Here is an 18,411-nt window from a genome sequence, read left to right on the forward strand (position 1 = left end):
AAGATATGATATTTTAAAATGGTAAGTGAGGAGTTAGTATATTATCAAATGTGGAATCCCACATTAAGAAGAGAGGATCGTTATTAATTTGTAAATGTGGAAATTGGGTCCAACTGTAATAATATAAATGAAAATGGACAAGAGAAGATTGGTGGAGTTTTGGACTCAACAAGAGAAGATTTGTTGCACTAATCTTGAGTCTTTGCGGGTTGCATTAATCTTGAGTCTTGCCAACCGCAAAGGCTTAAATCTACCTTAAAAAAAAAAAGTGAAATACATGTTATTCTATTTCTCTAGTATTTTTATTGTATTCACCAACGGGCTCAAACCTAATAACCCTAATCTAATACCTTTCTTTTAACATACTTGACATCCCTTAATAACATCAAACCAAGGAAGTCAATACTGTACTGGAGGCTATACCGGTTTGGCCACCGATACAATATATTTCAGATACCGGTCAATATTGATGTACCATTTCGAGTTTACCGCTATTTTATATATTTAATATATATATATATATATACACACACACACAGACTCTTCAACTTTTAGTCTCATAAATACCTTCCATTTCAACTATTGTATACTGATTGATACAGCAACCTAAAGATCAACTAGAAATTAGAATTAATGCAAGTAAAACAGTTAAAAAAAAAATGGAACTCTTAATTCAAACACCAAATCCAAATTAAGTAAACGAATCGGAGAGATCAAAGGTTAGGTGAAATAATGAAATTATCTACAAAATACTTTCATTATTGATTATTTTAGAGACAAAAACTACCACAATTACAAAAAAAAAAAAAAAAAAAAAAAAAAAAAAAAAAAAAGCATTTTGTGTTTCAGTCCGATACGGCCGATATTTTTTCCAGTACGAAATAGGAGTGTACATGTACCGGTGTATTGGCCGGTACGGTACGGTATCAGTAACACTGCATCAAACCCATACTCTGCTCTTATCATCAATGCGACAATGATATGACCTTCATCAACGACAACACCTATATTCGCTGCTTGGTGGACAAGTGGCAATTTAAATATAAATGTTTCCGTTTATAAATATGAAGAAACATTGACGAAGACAAAACCTAACAATTGATAAGGATTAAATTAAGTTGAGGATTTGATACAACATGGTAGGGCACCACCTTAACATAAAAGCTTTTGTCAATATATTTAAAACCAAAAATATTGTATATCCCCTCACAATTTTTAATTTTTACCTAATATGGAATTTGACCGCTTAACAAACTACACTACTTTTATACAAGATAAAATACTATTTTTGTTCCTAAATTTAATCAAAAGTTTGTTTTTCATCTTTAAACTTTTAAAAAATTGTTTGTCATTACTAAACTATTGAAAAGTTTGCTTTTCATCCCTAAATTATTGAAAATATTTCACTTTTATCCTTAAACTTTAAAAAAATATCTTTTTTAATCCCTAAACTATTGGAAAAAAAAAATTCTTTTTTTATCTTTATTTTTGTTTCAAACTATTGAAAAAATCTCATTATAAAGTTTATGGGCAATAAAAAAATTATATTAAAAATTAATAACAAGAGATACTCATTTAAGAAATTCTCTATATTCCACTCAAAAATTTAATTGTTTTGGTTTTTTTTAATATAAAAATTCAGTTAAAACTTAAAAATCAAGTGAAGGTATACATATTTTTTACGCAATTTGAACTTTGACTATGAATAATTTAGCTAATTTAATCAAAACCTAGTTATATAAGTCATGAGATTTGTAGTTCTGGGAGGACGAGAATTCGAGAATATGGACAGATGGGCCAAGGACAATGTCAAGAGTACGAATCTCAGAAAGTACTGACAGTAAATTCTCAGGAAAATATGAGCAACCCTTTGCAGGTACAGGGAGACTATAACGCTCAAGGATCCCGAGAATAACAACATGCCCTCGGGAGGCGGAGAACCAATGCTAAGGGCCATCAGGCACAAACCGAGGATGAGAAGGAAGATTTGTCGTCAAGCTAGGAAGGGAAGAAGACAAATAAAACATCCATCATCTTTGCATTCAATGCTCTGCATCTACTTAGCTAGCCTCATTAATGAGAAAATGACCCTTGAACAGTGTCAACACAGTTCATAGCCTAATGTGGAAGCATTTTAGTAAGACCCTGATGGGACAAGTATCAAAGGAATTGAACACTAACCCTCCAAATGTAGGGCTAAGATACACCTTGGTTGATTAAAGAAGGCAAAGAAGCCCTTGGAGGAAGGGGATTCACTTTTTGTAACTTCAAACCAATTGTAAACACTACCTTGGACTAAACTCGAGGAGCTCAATACAGGCCCTTTAAGGCTATTTCTCATCTATACTCGCATAACTACACTTAATGATAATTCTAGTAACTCCAGTTACGTCTTTCAATCTAATTAAGGGTATTCAAGGTTGATTAAGCATCCCATCTTTTCAAATTAATTGTGTGAGTAAAAGTCGTAAGTTTTAACACATCGTTGTCTTGTTTTATTTTTGCCCGCCACAGTAGTGAATTTTAATTAACTCAATTAGTTAAGTGTCTTATTGTGAGATAAGAGTTTTGAGATTCAAACTCCACTTATATCAAAAACTAATTAGTATCTTAATCTGATGATAAAAAAAAAAAAACAATCATCCTAAAGTGGACATTATAAATTTGAAATTCTGTTGTATTTATCAAAATCATGAGATTTGTATGATGAAGGTGCTTATCTTCCAAATTTTCTCTAAATTGTTTCAATGAATATTTGAAATGGACAAGAGCTTCAATCAGGTAAATTCGAAAGGACAAATGTAATTTGTCTTTCAATATTATTTCCTTGTGTAGTGTTCCCTGCGGCCAATTCTTTTGGCGATTTTTTAATCTCTGTTTCTTTCTTGATTTGGAGAAGCAATCAAGAAAGCTAGGCCATGAGGAGTCGATTTTTTTGTTTTGCTAATATATGGTGGGAACTTGTGCTTTTAAATTATTGATGAGTTGTTATCCCTGTTGCCCATTCTGCCTTCACATTTTCCTTTTTCGTTAAGTTTTTTGCTAATGTATGCCCTAAGGGCACACAATAATTTATCATTTTTGGAAAAATTTTCTCAAAAATTGAAAAAGTTTTGACAGCTTTTTCAATTCTCGAAAAAAAATTTTCAAAATTTGATGGATTAACAGGTGCCTTTAGAGCACACATTAACTGAACTCTTTGATTAATACTTAAAAAGGGTTTTTATTCAACTTCAGAAAACAATAACAAGACGAGTACAAAGTACAATTCACATCAGTTTTATTATCGTAGTTATACAAAGACTCCACATCCGGGGGTGGAACATAATTAAAGGCCCTTTAAAAGCAAAATCCCTTTTGGCTCTCCGAAGAGTGAGTATGTGAGACTCTTATTTCTTTCACATTTATACATACATATTTCTTTCCCGAAAGAGCATGCTTAACAGTCCAATTCTTTCCAAGCCTAAACTGCCACAAAAACTATTACTCTAGTCTATAATTAGGCCTAAGACAATAATTTTAAATGAGAATTTTTAATATTTAACTATTTATTAAATTGTATTTATATATTTTTCTAATATAATTTTTGTTTTATTTTTTAATAATCCTTCTTCTTACTTTTTGATATGCAAGCTTACTAAATAGGTTGTTGTATTAGGTTTTAGTAACATCCTAAAAGGCTAAAACTAGTAGGTAACCCATGCAATGCATGGGCAAGTTCAACAAATATTTCTTTTTCTTTTTTTTTTGTTTTATATGTGTGTGTGTGTTGGGGGGGGGGGGGGGGTGTTGAAAGATTCTATAAAAAAATATTGGAGGGTATAAATAATTATTATAGTTCATATCCTTCCTACTTGTTTTCTGACTTTTTGCTGCTCAACCATAAAAAAAAAAACCTGCTTCATGATATCTCCTATCTATAATCCAGTGTTGGTTGAAATTGCAAATGGTGTGCAATGGGCTGTAATGGTGTGTGTTGTTTTTGTAAGGAGAAGTTGAAATTGAATGACAAGCTTGAAACGTGTGACAAAGGAGGTGGGAGAAGTTTGGATGAATTAGAATTCAATTGACATTCTGTTTAATTTTTTTTTTCTATGATTATTTTATACTTAGTGCAGTGGTGGCTCCAAATTTTTTTTTCAAGAGAGTCAATAAGGAACTTAAATTGAAAAAATAATTAATAAAAAGATAACTTAAATATATTGAGTTATTGACACCAAAGAAAAAGAAGAAAAAAAAACGCAAATGCATGAAGTTTTACAATTTAATTCTAAGAGTTTTCTTATTTTGAAATAGTTACATGACAGTTTACTATCAGTTGTCATTATTGTAAGGGCACGTTTTGAATCCTAAGCCCAAAAGATGAAAAAATTAAGGCCCAAAGAGCCCAACATAATAAATTTGTAGAGAGTGGATTGTAAACTAGGCTTTAACAAGTTGGGCAACAATTATAGTGGATCCAGATAACCAGAAAATAAAGATAAGCAGTTTTTGTTCAAAGAAAATCTTCCTCAGCATAGTCTGAGGAGAATAGTTCTTATATATACCTCTCTTGAATTTGATTACAAGTTCAGTTCTTATTACTACAGTGTTTTTCTCTCTCTCTAGATTCTCCGATTCCCCTTTGTAATGGAGTCTTTCTTCCTTATATTCTCCTGATTTTCTTCATCTCCACCCTCCACGTGTAGGTCAAGGTGCCTGTCTTAATCCTTGTCCCATCAGTACCTTCTTGAAGTCTTTGGAAATAGCTGTAAGGCTAAATATCATTGTTCTGATATCACCTCCACATTAATGCGGTCAGAGAGTTAGCTACAGAGCATTTAATGCGGTGGTAGCAGCTTTCTCTTAGATATTTCTTAATTTCTCTTTGTCCTATTCCCTCCTGATATTTATCCTTATCAGTAGAATTGTCTGGAGTGTTGCTCTTGATGGCAAACCAAACCTTCTGATCTCTACTTTACTTAGCCGATGAGGCATTTCTTCTCGGACTATCTTCCCGAACTTTCATGGCCATTCCATACCCTACTAATTTGTATGTCTTAGCTAATATTTAACTAACTTTGGACTGCTGAACGTTCTCGAACAAGGCTTATGGCCCAATATACGCCCCTAGGCCTTCCATCCCTATAATTATCTATTGTCAATATGGGTACGTGTGAGCATTTTATTTTGTTAAGTTTATATAACATTTTTATTTTTATGCAATTTTCTTTATATATTTGTAATTGTTTTTATAAAAATATTTTAAACTAATTAACAAAACTTAACTCACTTGCACTGCATTAATTATTGAACCATATAGCCACACTCATCCATAAATAAATAATACACTCAATGTCTACTTAACCAATCAAATGCTTGAACAATCACTAGCTTTACTTCTTCTTCTTTTCTTGAATCATTAATTTTATAACAAAAACTTATTATAATATGATTACAATACACACACTTGTAACAAACCTTATGTATTTCCTAATTATTAAATTATATAAATTTATATTATACTTATACTATACATTCAAACATATATCACAATTCACACAACTAACATTACAACAAATAATAATAATAATAACAACAACAACAACAACAACAACAACAACAACACACACAATCAATATCAAACACTCACTCACACACACACATATATATAATATAAATTTATAATAAGGAGAGAGACACTCACAACTCACAACTCACAAACACTTATTCTTTATTCTTAGAGTTGGAGATACTGAGATAGTCTATGATTTGTGTTGTTGTTTAGTTTTGGGATAGACGATTTTGTGTTGTTATTTGATTTTGGGCTGATGTGATCTATGATCATAGTATGCAAGATTTAAGTCAAGGTGTGCAAATATATATTTTTAAAGGTAAATTAAATTAGTAAAAACAGAAACAGTATATATATAAAACCCCCTAAAGTGTATGTGGAGTCACCCATGCGTTAGTTAGTAATAGACATTTATTTATTATAATTGTGATTGTGCATGAAATTATTATTGTTCTAATTAAGGGTGTATATAAAAGATTTTATAGGGAATCCATAGTGATTTTAAATTCAAATAAAAAATAGTCATGGAAAAATATGAGCTTTCTAAAGTTTATGTGTCAACATTAGAAGAAGTCAAAAGTTTCGGGGTTATGTATACTAGTTGCTAATTCATGTGATGCACCCGATATTTAGCAAATGTTAAATTTCTTTACTTTGTTCAATACTACAATTATTAATATATATAAAAGAAGGAGTGAAGGAGGAAGTATAGTTTTGTGTGACAAATAAAAACAAGCTGGTCACTCTTTTATTATCATCTTTTATTTAAGGGTAAATTTCATTAACACACCTTGACTAAGTTGGCTTTAAATAAACCCAGTTTAAAACATTATTATTATTATTATTATTATTATTATTATTATTATTATTATTATTATTATTATTTTCGTGTGTGTTCTAATAAGTATTACCGTTTACTCAAAAAAAATTAGGATGTTTATCCCACATTAGTTGTATGTATCTAGTGTCCGTTGTATATAACCTCAATCTACAACTACAAAGGTTAGACCCTTTTGTAGTTGTATTCTGGTTATGTAATGTATCATAAACCCGGTTTAAAACACTATTATTATTATTTTCGTGTGTGTTCTAATAAGTATTACTATTTACTAAAAAAAAAGAGTTGGCTTTAAAGATCAAATTGATAAGTTTTGAAAATTCTTGGACCTGATTGGTATTAGCACAAACCTTAGGATATGTGAATGTAATTTACCCTTTTTGTTTTGAAGGAAAATTATTATCATCTTATAAATTAACAAAGCAAAGTATAATATATTATTCATATCATAACAATTTTACCCAAAAAAATTACATTAGGTGCAACTTGATGATAACCAAAAGTAACTATGAAGAGAAATTTATGTAAAAGATACCTTGAGATTTGAGGAAGAATAATATATTTGTAAAAACAAAGAGCAGAAACAACATAAATAGTTTTAATGTGGTGCTGAATATATATTGTAATAGGTCGGTTTGGTTTAAAACTCTCTAGATTGCTAGTTGGCTTAAAACTTTAGTAGTAATTGGTTTAGTGGGTTCCAATTAGCTCAACTGGTAAAGTTTTTGATGGTTGAATAAGAGATCTATGGTTCAATCCTCGTTTACACAAAAAACTTATTAGTGTCTTGGTCTAATAATAAAGAGCTATCATTAGAAACGGACGCTATAAGTTAAAACTATCTAAAAAGAAAGTAATAATTGGTTTAAAACTTTTAATCATAATAGTTGTTTAAAACTCTCCATGTTACTAAGTAGTTTTTTTTTTTTTTTTTTTTTGAGAAAGAGTTTCAATTTATGGCGTCTGCTCCTGATAATAGTTCTTTATTATCAAACCAAGACACCAATCAGTTTTTGGTGTAGGCGGAGATTAAACCCTAAATCTCTTATATAACCATCAGAAACTTTACCAGCTGAGCTAACTGGAACCCATGTAGTTGGTTTAAAACTCTTCAATTATAATAGAAGTTTAAAATTCTCATTTTGACATAATAAATAAATAAATAAATAAAAAGTGATGTGGAAAATTGTGAAACTACCAAAACTTATTACATGACAAAATATTAGAAGGTCAATTAATACTCAAACATCTTCAGCTATTATATATTATATATCTAGATTATATATTTTAGACTTTTGGAACCATTTTGTACAATGTTAGTTAGGTGACTTTATTTTCTAAGAGGGCCTTGACAACATTGTATAAATTTTTGGGGATGGGACCTTAGGCCTAGACCTAGAGCCGGTCCTATTCTTAGAAAACTTAATTTCATAATTCAAAAGCTTGGCCAGTTCCTAAAAAAAAAAAAAAAAAACTTGTCCAGTTTTCGTGAAAGTTTAGCCTACTTTTTATATTTTATATCCATCAATATTTTGAATTGATTTAATAACAAATATTAATATGAAAAGGTCAAGTATTTGTGCAATAACAAATACCTTCCACCAAAAATAATAGATTACAAAATCGAGTTTGGAAATCATTATTTTTAATTAAAAAAATGTAAGACTATTTATCAATCACTTCTTTTTGACTTAACTATCTCTGATAATTGAATAAAAGATTTGGAGTTCAATTCCTATTTACACTAAAAATCGATTGATGTCGTAGTCTGATAATAAAGAGCTATCATCAGGAACATAACTCTCTTTTAATAATTTTTAAAAAAAAAAAAAAAAAACCTTTCTTTGACTTTATAAAAATAAGATATTTATGCATTGCACATTAACTTGTTAATGTGAATGTTAGAAAAATTAGTAATTACCCTCAAAAGTCTAAGCACTATAGAAATTTTAAGACCTTGTTAGGAGGCATAATCAGTGTTTGGTCCTTCTAGTACAGCGCAATTAGGATTAAATATTTAAATCATTCATAGGAGAAATCTACAAGCTTCAACAAATAAATAGGTTGATAACGGATAACATACTTGTTGCTTATGAGTCACTTTACTATATGAATAATATGAGAGCAGGCAAAACAGGTTACATGGCTGTAAAGCTCGATATGAGCAAAGCCTATGACCGGGTGGAGTGGGTGTATTTGGAGAATGTTATGAGAAAAATGGGGTTCAGTAAGAAGTGGATTGGCCTAATTATGGTGTGCATAAAAACAGTGACATATTCTATCCTAGTCAATGGTGAACCTCAAGGGCTCATCCAACCAACCAGAGGGATCAGACAAGGGGATCCGCTTTCTCCCTTTCTCTTTTCGTTGTGCACAGAAGGTTTACATGGTCTTATACAACATTCTCTTAGAGTGGAGGAGCTAAAAGGGCTATCCATTTGTCAGAATGACCCTCAACTGACACATTTATTGTTTGCAGACGATAGTCTTCTTTTTTGCAGGGCAACCATTGAGGAGTGCAGGAAAATTATGGAGATTTTGGAGATTTATGAGGTGGGATCAGGCCAAAAGGTGAACAAAAACAAAACAGCCATCTTCTTTAGTAAATCCACCCTGGAAGGTACTAAGGCGGAGATCAAGGAGGCTATGGGTTTACAAGAGATTGTCCATTATGATAAATATCTAGGGCTGTCATCTCTAGTGGGAAGGAATAAGAAGGAGAGCTTCAATTTTATCAAGGAAAAAGTTTGGCGGAAGTTATAAGGATGGGAAGGAAAACTCTTATCTCAAGCAGGGCAAGAGATCTTGATAAAGGCGGTCATTTAGGCAATTCCATCATATGCTATGGGGTGTTTTAAAATTCCGTTGGGACTTTGCCATGAGATTGAATCAATGGTCCGAAAATTTGGTGGGGTCAAAGAGGAGATAAAAGAAAAATTCACTGGTTGAAATGGGAAGAATTGACAAAATCAAAGATGGAGGAGGGTATGAGTTTTAAGGACCTAACAATGTTCAATGACTCTTTGTTGGCTAAACATGCTTGGAGGCTCTTACAAAATTCGGATTCGCTTTTCTATAAATTTTTCAAAGCCCGGTTTTTCCCAAATTGTTCCATAATGGAGGCAAAAAATTCAACCACAGGGTCCTATGCTTGGAGGAGTATTTTACATGGGCGAGATGTACTACGTAGAGGATGTAGGTGGAGGGTGGGAAATGGGAGAGCTGTGCACATTTGGTAGAGCACATGGCTGCCACAGAAACACCCAACCAAGGTAACTTCTCCCATCATTGATTCAATGGCAGATGCAAGGGTTGAAATATTGATAGATGAAGCGACAAATAGCTAGAACCATTCGGTCATTGATGGTATTTTCATTCCTGAGGAGATAGAACTCATTAAGTCCATCCTGCTGCCACAACAAGGGGTGGAGGATAGACTTTTTTGGCCCTTCACTCAAACCAGGACATATACAAGCAAGTCAGGGTATCGATTTTTGAAGTCGAAGGAAGATACTTCAGAAGTTTCAATTCAGCTAATGGAGGATAGGGAGTTATGGCGTGGAATTTGGTCACTACAGGTACTAAACAAAGTAAAAAACTTCACATGGAGGGCTTGCCGAAACTCTCTGCCCACAAAGGGAAATTTGGTGCGTCAAACCATTATTGAGAATCCTCTCTGTGATTGGTGCAGCTGTGCCAACGAATTAGCCCTCCATGCGTTGTGGTCGTGTGGTGAGTTGGATGTAGTTTGGGAGGACTTGACGCTGTGGAGTTGTCGAAATACACTGAGCTTCGTCACCTTCAAAGAGTTGTTGTCATGGTTGATCAAACACCAACACCACTTGGAGCTTTTTGCAGTCACGGCATGGTCCATCTGGATACAACGGAACCAGGTCCGGCTAAATAAACCCAGTTGTAGCTCGCACTCAATTACCTCACTGGCAAAGGAATGTCTTTGGGAATTCCAAGCTGTTAATCTACACCCTCCATCTATTCGAACTGTCCATTCCTCGGTGCAGAAATAGAGACCACTAGAACAGGGGATGGTAAAAATTAATTATGACGGAGCCAGGTTCACAAAGGAAAACAGAGCAGGAATTGGGGTGGTCATTTGTGACAGCGAGGGTATGGTATTGGGCTCACTATCTAAGAAAATTTCCCAGGCATACAGCCCTCTGGAAATTGAGGCGATGGCTGTCGAAACAGCAGTGCAATTCACTTCGGACCTGGGATTCCAACATGCCATCCTTGAGACTGACTCGCTCGTGCTAGTGAAGGCTTTGCGTGATGACATAGAGTTCCTATCAGCTGTGGGTTTAGGGCTAGATGAGATTAGAAATAAAGTTAATTTTTTTAATTAATTACACTACTCTCATATAAAAAGAGAGGGTAATATTGTTGCTCACAAGTTAGCTCGCCATGCTATTTGTGTTTCAGATTTTTCAGTATGGATGGAGAATGTTCCACCAATTTTAATTTATGTTGTATTGGCTGACATAGCTAATTTTACTTAATAAAATTAAGATACGTCCTTCCTCTAAAAAAAAAAAAACAAATAAAGGCCACATCATGGTTACTAGACGTTTCGTTAACGATCACAACGTAGAAGTACTATACCTATAGCTCTAAATAATAGACAGCAATTGGTCCACATGCTCAGTAGAAAACAAAATGAAACAAAAAAAAAAAAAAAAAAAAAAAGGGCCTAAGGAGCTGACCCCCTATCACATGCAATGAAACGTTACCGAATCAACAAGAAGAAACAAGAAATTCTATAAACGCACGATTCTACTCTTAAAGAAGGTTATTAAGTTGTATTTTTTGTTCTAAAAAATATTACAACCGCAATTTTTGTCATAACTTGTTTATGTATTAAGTGAGTGGTAGAGTAAAAATTGTGAATTCATGTGAGTTCACAATTCCACATTTTACAACTCGCAGTTTAGACAAATTATAGCAAAATTGTGTTAAAAGTTCTAGTACTAGCATTTTTCGTTTGTTCTTTTCGAATCTTGGATTATGCCAGACCAAGCAATTCCTTGTTTTATTAAAATTGCAAATGTATGAATAGCACTTATTTCTCTGGAAAAAAAAACGAATATCACTAATATTTGAGAGGTAGTAATTTCACATTATAAATAAACTGTTTTTTTTTTTGGTTTCAACTTTTTTCTTTTCTTTTTTTTTCTTTTTTTTTTCCTGTGCAACTACATTACTAGTCACTTAACAAGAAGTAAATAGCACTATAAAGATATTGCAGCAATATTGTGTGGGTTTGTCAAATACTTTTTTTTTTTTTTTTATCCAATTCCAATTGGCCTCAAATCCCTTTAGATTACAATTTCAAGCTGCAGACCAATGGTCTGTCTGAATTGTGTATTAAATAAGAAAAAGTTTTATTGGGAATTAAGAAAGTTTTGACGGTTTTTTCAATTTCAAATAAAAAATTTTCAAAAATGAATTTCTTAATGGATGCAGTATGCTCACCGGACCCTATAAGAAAAATGAGAAAGAGAGAGAGAGAGTTGCTATATGATTTTCTAAAATATAGGCGGACAAAAATTCTACTTACTGTATTAGCTAGAAAGCCTAGAATATACCCGTGAACAAAATTGAGACAGTGGAATAGCCCCCACACAATTGTCCATGGGGACTATTCAGTTTATGTCGGTTAAAAATCAAATCAACAGATTCAACACAATTGTCATTTTACTCCGAGTAGCGTACTTCATCGGTTTAAGTCCTTTACATCAATCAATTTTGTGTTAATTTTCAAATAATTATAGAAAATAAGAATTCTATATTTTAAAAATAAGTACACTAAACTTTCAGGTTCCGTCAAATTCAATAACATTAACATGTACTGGCAGATAGTTGTCATATTGGGGACCATTTAGAGCAGATGGTGACCATGAATACGTTGAAGCCTGAAAACTGAAAAGAATTTGTTCATTCTGTGATATAACTTAAATTCTGAAATGATATCAGTAAAAAGGGATAATAGCTCCAAATGTTTTTATGATTTCTACAGTGAAAAAATCAAATGAAACCACTCCATATCACCAATGAACAAACAATAGTAATTATTTATGTTATATGGTATTAGCAATTGGGTATATGATCAAAGCCGACATGAAAAACATTGATTTCCTTTTTTCTGTTTATGTTTATAAAGGCAATAAAGATAAGGATCAAGTTGATATGAAGGGTCCTTTCTAAAGTTTTTTCAGCTGCAAGCACCAAAACCACAAGATTGTATAACTTTATAAGTAGACACGACTTATTTGTTCATGAAATCAAGCTACCCTTCCCCACTAAAAGTTGTGGAGGCTATTGCAAGATTCACCCTAATCATGCACTCTTGTACTATTGCTCCCTTTTAAGCTCTAGAGCTGAAACAATACCACTACTCTTCCTCTTTGTCTTTCTCTTCCTCCCCCACCCCACCCCAAAAAAGAAAATGGTAACAACTTCCTCAAACAAGTCCAAGATTATAGTATACTGCTAAATTGAAATAAATTTGTTAATGATTTCTCTCTTTCTCCTACTCTTATCTTAATTGTAACAGGTTTTGGTTGTAACACATGGTGACAAAGATGGTGCAAATGATGGAACTGTGGTAGATTTTCGAGGAAACCCTGTGGACAAGTCCAAGACAGGAGGATGGCTTGCTGCAGGGCTCATCCTAGGTGATACTTGGTTGTTATTAGCATGATTCATGTGTCTTAACATTATTCTGTGGCCACTTTTTGAACGCCATCACAATTTTTGTGCAGCAACTGAACTGTCTGAAAGGATATGTGTGATGGGCATATCCATGAATTTAGTGACATATTTGGTTGCAATTTTGCATATTCCATCGGCAAAATCTGCAACCATTGTGACTAACTTCATGGGCACTCTCAATCTTCTTGGTCTCCTAGGAGGTTTCTTGGCTGATGCTAAACTTGGCCGGTACTTGGCAGTTGCAACCTTTGGAGCCATAACTGCTTTGGTAAGTTCTAAGCTACAATATGATCCCACAAGTCTCAAATCTATATATAATATTACTGCTGATGCTCTTTTCCTTGCACCAGGGGGTGACCTTGTTAACATTGGCTACAACCATTCCTAGCATGAGGCCCCCTTTATGCGATAGCTACAGAAATCAACAACATCTGTGCATTGAGGCCAATGGCCAGCAACTGGCTATGCTCTATGCTGCACTCTATATCATAGCACTGGGTGGCGGAGGAATAAAATCCAATGTCTCCGGCTTTGGATCCGATCAATTTGATCAGAATGATCCCAAGGAAGAAAAAGCCATGATCTTCTTCTTCAATAGGTTCTATTTTGGCATTAGCATTGGGTCCTTATTCTCTGTAATAGTGCTTGTGTACATACAGGATAACGTGGGAAGAGGGTGGGGGTATGGAATTTCAGCAGGGACAATGGTCATAGCTGTTGCTGTATTACTCTGTGGGACACCATGGTACCGATTTAAGAGGCCTCAAGGGAGCCCTTTAACTGTAATATGGAGGGTACTAATCTTGGCATGGAAGAAGAGGGGTCATCCATATCCTTCTCACCCCAGCCTTTTGAATGAGTACCAAAGCTCCAGGGTTCCACACACTGAGAAGTTCAAGTAAGTATACCTTCCCAGCAGTTAAAACTTAAATAATAATAATAATAATAATGAAGTGACACCATAATTGATAATTCAGGCCTTTAGCATCTTTCTAACTGATTTTGGAGTAAATAAAATTATACATCATGTGTAACTTATATGGTATCTAAGAACTGAAAATTGCTGAACTTTTTCTTTTAAGAATATTAAGTATTTTAATACACACAGGAAAGAGGAGAAAATCTTTAAAAAGTGTATATTCAAAAGAAATTGACATTGCTGAACTTGATAGAACTTTACAAGTCATTTCATATCCCATCTGCAATCAAAACAGGTATGAATTCTTGGGTAATATTTTCATGATTTTAACAACAATAATTTTCCTGTGCATGTGAATGGTTAGATGTCTGGACAAGGCTGCAATCCTGGATGGTTTTGCCGGTGCCATTGAAAACAAAAACAACCCTTGGCTAGTATCAACTGTGACCCAAGTTGAAGAGGTGAAAATGGTACTAAAGCTGATTCCCATCTGGTCGACATGCATCCTCTTCTGGACAGTCTACTCTCAAATGACTACCTTCACCATAGAGCAAGCCACCTTCATGAACCGTAAAATAGGCTCCTTTGATATTCCTTCGGGTTCTTTCTCAACTTTTCTCTTCATTACCATTCTCCTTTTTACTTCCCTAAATGAGAAACTCTTTGTCCCTCTTGCTCGAAAAATCACCCACAAAGTCCAAGGAATAACAAGCCTTCAAAGGATTGGGATTGGGCTCATTTTCTCAATAGCAGCCATGGTTGCTGCTGCAGTTATTGAGAAACAAAGGAGGGAAATTGCAGTTCAACAGAATCACAAAATACGTGCTTTCTGGCTAGTACCTCAGTACTTTCTAGTGGGTGCTGGAGAAGCTTTTGTCTATGTTGGACAACTTGAATTTTTCATCAGAGAGGCACCAGAGAGGATGAAATCCATGAGCACAGGGCTTTTCCTAAGCACCATCTCCATGGGTTTCTTTGTTAGCAGTTTGTTGGTGTCTATTGTGGAAAAAGTGACCAACAAGAGCTGGCTCAGAAGCGATTTAAATATGGGAAAGTTAGACAACTTTTACTGGCTGCTTGCAGTGCTCGGATTACTGAACTTCTTAATTTTTCTTACCTTTGCAATGAGACACCAGTACAAAGTACAGCAGCATATTAGCACTTGTGACAATGGGGAAAAGGAGCTTAAGACTTCAAATGGTCTTACAATTGATAAAACAGAAGAGGTGAGTATTTAGGCAATGGAGGGACCCTAGCATGTATGTATGCTTTCAAGGGACCTGTAGTACTATTTGGTCCCAGATATTGTTAAATCAATGTGTTTCATAATCATAAATCATCACATGGTAATTGGTCATTTGATCCCTATTAAATATTTTGTGATTATGAAAATGTCACATGAATGTGCGTTCTCAATGTTCATGAACATTCTTAATTAACTACATCTGCAAATCAGGCATTCATCAAAAGAAACCATTCACTAAATTGCAGATATAAATTAAAAGGGTCCTAGGTTGTAGGATTTCTCCATAGAGCAACTTTTAACCTGATAATGTTTCCAGCTGAGAATCACAAGACTCAAACAAAATATAGAATTTAATAAACAACTGGGTCCATTGATATATTAGTAAACTAGACAAAGCATCAAGCTTACTGAATAGGCAACACTTCTGGAAAAACTGTCTCCTTAACAACAAATCCACATATAAAAAGCTTAGAGCTGACCACTGAAAAAAATGCATAGACCCTTAAGAAGAATCACTTGCTGAAGCAGGTAGGTGATTTATGACCAGTGGGGGACGTAAAGCCTGGTGGTTTGCCTCCTTTTGTTTGCGAGCCTTGTACATCTCTTCCGTCTCAATCACTATCAATCTCTTGACCTGATTGGGTTATAAAATTACTAATCAGAAAAAGTATAGACACGCAATTTCAAGCAAAGGATGAATTCAGTGTAATATTGAAACCTGTTGGAGCATTCCTCTAACAGTAGGAGTATTCCATCGCATGACAGTTCGGTTGCACTTGCGCAGACGCAATGCCTCTAAAGTGCGCCGGTGAAGTCTTCGTGTCCCTGGAATTCCCCTCACCAAAGTTATATATAGGTTAGGGCTCCATGCAATTGGGGCACAGGCTTTGTAAGCCTTGAATGCATTCATGTCTTCACCTTTGATCCACACAGTCCACGGTAATCTCGAAGCACTACAATATTCTTCTGTATATATAAAATAAAAGATGCAAGCTTCAACAAAGATAATCAAAAGAAATGGGAAAGCCAAAATAGGGAATGCAATCAGAAGGCTTAAGCATAAAACTCTCACTTCAAGGTAAAAATAGGCATATAGACTAATTCATCCAAGTAAGAAAAGGGGGGAAAAAAGAAAAAGAAAAAGCACATAGATTACCAACAAGTGTGATAGAAGATATCTTATAAAAATTGCATGGAGCATAATTCACTTTCTATGCCATCCATGGTTAAATATCACCATTTGTCAATAGTAAGAGATTTGCTTAAAGTCCCAGACATTTGAGGACAAAGCCTTGTTTAGTATAAAATAGCAAACATAAACACCACAGAAATTGCTAAAATAATAAAATCAAGTATCCCAATCAAAGTACTGGCTACATTATTATGCTCCTTGATGCATGATTAAGGGTCTCATGCACATGGAATTAGCTTTCATGGATTTGATTCCGTTTTGTTTTCAAATTTATCTCTTGATGTAAACTCAACCATAATTAACCAATAGTCCAAGGTAAAACAAAGCAAAAAAATCATACTTCTTGAATCAACATTTTATTTTCAAATAAGACTTCACAGGAACTCGCAGGCAGTCGCATTATGGTTCTGAAAAGCCAAGATCTAGATGATTTTGAATGGGAAAAATATTCCAGCAAAGAAATGAATAATATCCTCATCACAGACTACATTCAAAACAGCACCAGAAAGAAACGAAAACAGAACCCATTTGTTAATAAATCTCAGTCTCCTCAAAACAGTGCAATCTCTGAATTTTCATTATTACCCACTTCAGAATTCAGTTAACCCATCAAAAATGACATAATAATCAAAGAAAATTCACCAAGCCCAATCTCTCCAATATAATAAAAATATACTCATCAAAATTACTTTCAAATAGAGATATAACCACATCCCAACACAAAATAGTAGCACACTAATTGGGAAAACAAAACAAAAAACCCATTTTTTCACAAAGGTCAGTCACCTGCAACATTGATTTCTCTTAATTAGTTAGTTTCACAATTTTGGCCTTAGGAGAAGGGGATTGAGAGATTCATACTAGTGACCTCTGGTTCATGAAGCTAAGATTGAAGTTTTCGATAAACATCAACTGAAGTTTCAAGCAATGAAATTTCTTTATTTTCATCGATACCCAATTCAAAAAATTTCAACTTTAGCACTTCTATGAGCGAGAATCAAATGCATGTTAAAGAGAAAAGGAACGAGTAACGTAAATGTTAGAAATGGGTCAGACAAACAAATAACTAAATTTAAAAGAAAACATCAACAAAAAGGAAACGACATAAAAGCAGATGAAGAAACTGAGAGAGAGAGAGAGAGAGAGACCTGGACTTGGAGGTGGGTGGGACTCGAGCTCGCAACTAAGCTCAAACCTTGCGATGATGGAGGCGAGGGCTTATGGAGAAAGCAGCCAAGAAAGAAGAGAGGTAAGCGTAAGAGTGTTTTTTTTTTAAGGCCCATTCAAGTTTAAGCTCACTACTGTCAAACCCAAACCTTTTTTTTTTTTAATAAATTAGTATTAATAATTGTCTACGGTTTTTAACTAGTTCTAACCCTATAACCTACCTAATACTCGGGCAAATTTTGATGCAATAGAGCAGGAACTAGTAGCGAATAGCTAAGAATCTTGTAAGTTAATTGTTTAGAATCTTCTAGTGTTTTGAACATAAATATTCACGATTCAAATCTTTTTTTCTTTTAACTATCAAATTATAAAAAATAAAAAAAAATCAATCTATATATATATATATATATATATAAATGTAGAAACCTCATATGGAAGAGCATGAGATTCTGACAAGTGGCACCTTCTATAGTTCTTTTATTTAAGCCATCCATTTATTTATTTATTTTTGTTCCAAGTTATTACACCTCATTCCCAAAAAGAAAAAAAAAAAAAAATATATATATATATATATATTACAACTCATCTGTTATTACTACTCCTCACCTTCCCTAACGTTTAAATTTACGTCTAACCTTTCAATTGCCCACCCCTTGCAATTATCCAAGTTATATTTTTGGGTTTACCATACTTCCAGCCTTGAGTCTTAATAATTTATGTAATTCTTACTTCTCTCTTGCCTCCTCTTCGCTCTACAACATCACAACCA

The 18,411-nt window shown here is 33.8% G+C and overlaps 3 protein-coding genes across 4 annotated transcripts; 2 read left to right on the top strand and 1 right to left on the bottom strand.

The window, feature by feature from the left end:
- The first annotated feature begins 8,534 nt into the window (after positions 1-8,534).
- LOC142639779 (uncharacterized) lies at positions 8,535-10,417 on the top strand. Its single transcript, XM_075813915.1, has 3 exons — positions 8,535-9,137; positions 9,534-9,664; positions 9,856-10,417. Exons 1-3 carry the CDS (start codon positions 8,535-8,537, stop codon positions 10,415-10,417), a joined length of 1,296 nt encoding a protein of 431 aa, XP_075670030.1.
- Positions 10,418-12,690: 2,273 nt separating this feature from the next.
- LOC142639125 (protein NRT1/ PTR FAMILY 6.4) lies at positions 12,691-15,394 on the top strand. Its single transcript, XM_075813233.1, has 5 exons — positions 12,691-12,855; positions 12,961-13,081; positions 13,169-13,386; positions 13,469-14,016; positions 14,402-15,394. The coding sequence occupies exons 1-5, from the start codon at positions 12,853-12,855 to the stop codon at positions 15,273-15,275; spliced, it is 1,764 nt and encodes a 587-aa protein (XP_075669348.1). The 5' UTR covers positions 12,691-12,852; the 3' UTR covers positions 15,276-15,394.
- Positions 15,395-15,496: 102 nt separating this feature from the next.
- On the bottom strand, positions 15,497-17,763 carry LOC142639126 (uncharacterized). Of its 2 annotated transcripts, none has more exons than XM_075813236.1 (3): positions 17,624-17,763; positions 16,002-16,246; positions 15,497-15,917 (listed from the first exon to the last, which is right to left on the bottom strand). In XM_075813236.1, exons 2-3 carry the CDS (start codon positions 16,191-16,193, stop codon positions 15,786-15,788), a joined length of 324 nt encoding a protein of 107 aa, XP_075669351.1. In that variant the 5' UTR covers positions 16,194-16,246; positions 17,624-17,763; the 3' UTR covers positions 15,497-15,785. The 2 variants fall into 2 exon arrangements, with proteins under 2 accessions (XP_075669351.1, XP_075669350.1); XM_075813235.1 differs by having other exon boundaries at positions 16,002-16,249.
- Positions 17,764-18,411: the final 648 nt, after the last annotated feature.

The sequence above is a fragment of the Castanea sativa genome, chromosome 6 (genome assembly GCF_040712315.1).
Source record: "Castanea sativa cultivar Marrone di Chiusa Pesio chromosome 6, ASM4071231v1".
Lineage (NCBI taxonomy): Eukaryota > Viridiplantae > Streptophyta > Magnoliopsida > Fagales > Fagaceae > Castanea > Castanea sativa.

Coding starts and splice junctions, on each gene's coding strand:
- LOC142639779 (XM_075813915.1), top strand. CDS start 8,535: ATGGCTGTAAAGCTCGATATGAGCAAAGCCTATGACCGGGTGGAGTGG. Junction 9,138..9,533: donor TCAATTTTATCAAGGAAAAA/GTTTGGCGGAAG, acceptor ATTCAACCACAG/GGTCCTATGCTTGGAGGAGT. Junction 9,665..9,855: donor CACAGAAACACCCAACCAAG/GTAACTTCTCCC, acceptor CACTCAAACCAG/GACATATACAAGCAAGTCAG.
- LOC142639125 (XM_075813233.1), top strand. Junction 13,082..13,168: donor TGCTGCAGGGCTCATCCTAG/GTGATACTTGGT, acceptor ATTTTTGTGCAG/CAACTGAACTGTCTGAAAGG. Junction 14,017..14,401: donor CCACACACTGAGAAGTTCAA/GTAAGTATACCT, acceptor GTGAATGGTTAG/ATGTCTGGACAAGGCTGCAA.
- LOC142639126 (XM_075813236.1), bottom strand. CDS start 16,193: ATGAATGCATTCAAGGCTTACAAAGCCTGTGCCCCAATTGCATGGAGC. Junction 15,918..16,001: donor TTAGAGGAATGCTCCAACAG/GTTTCAATATTA, acceptor TAACCCAATCAG/GTCAAGAGATTGATAGTGAT.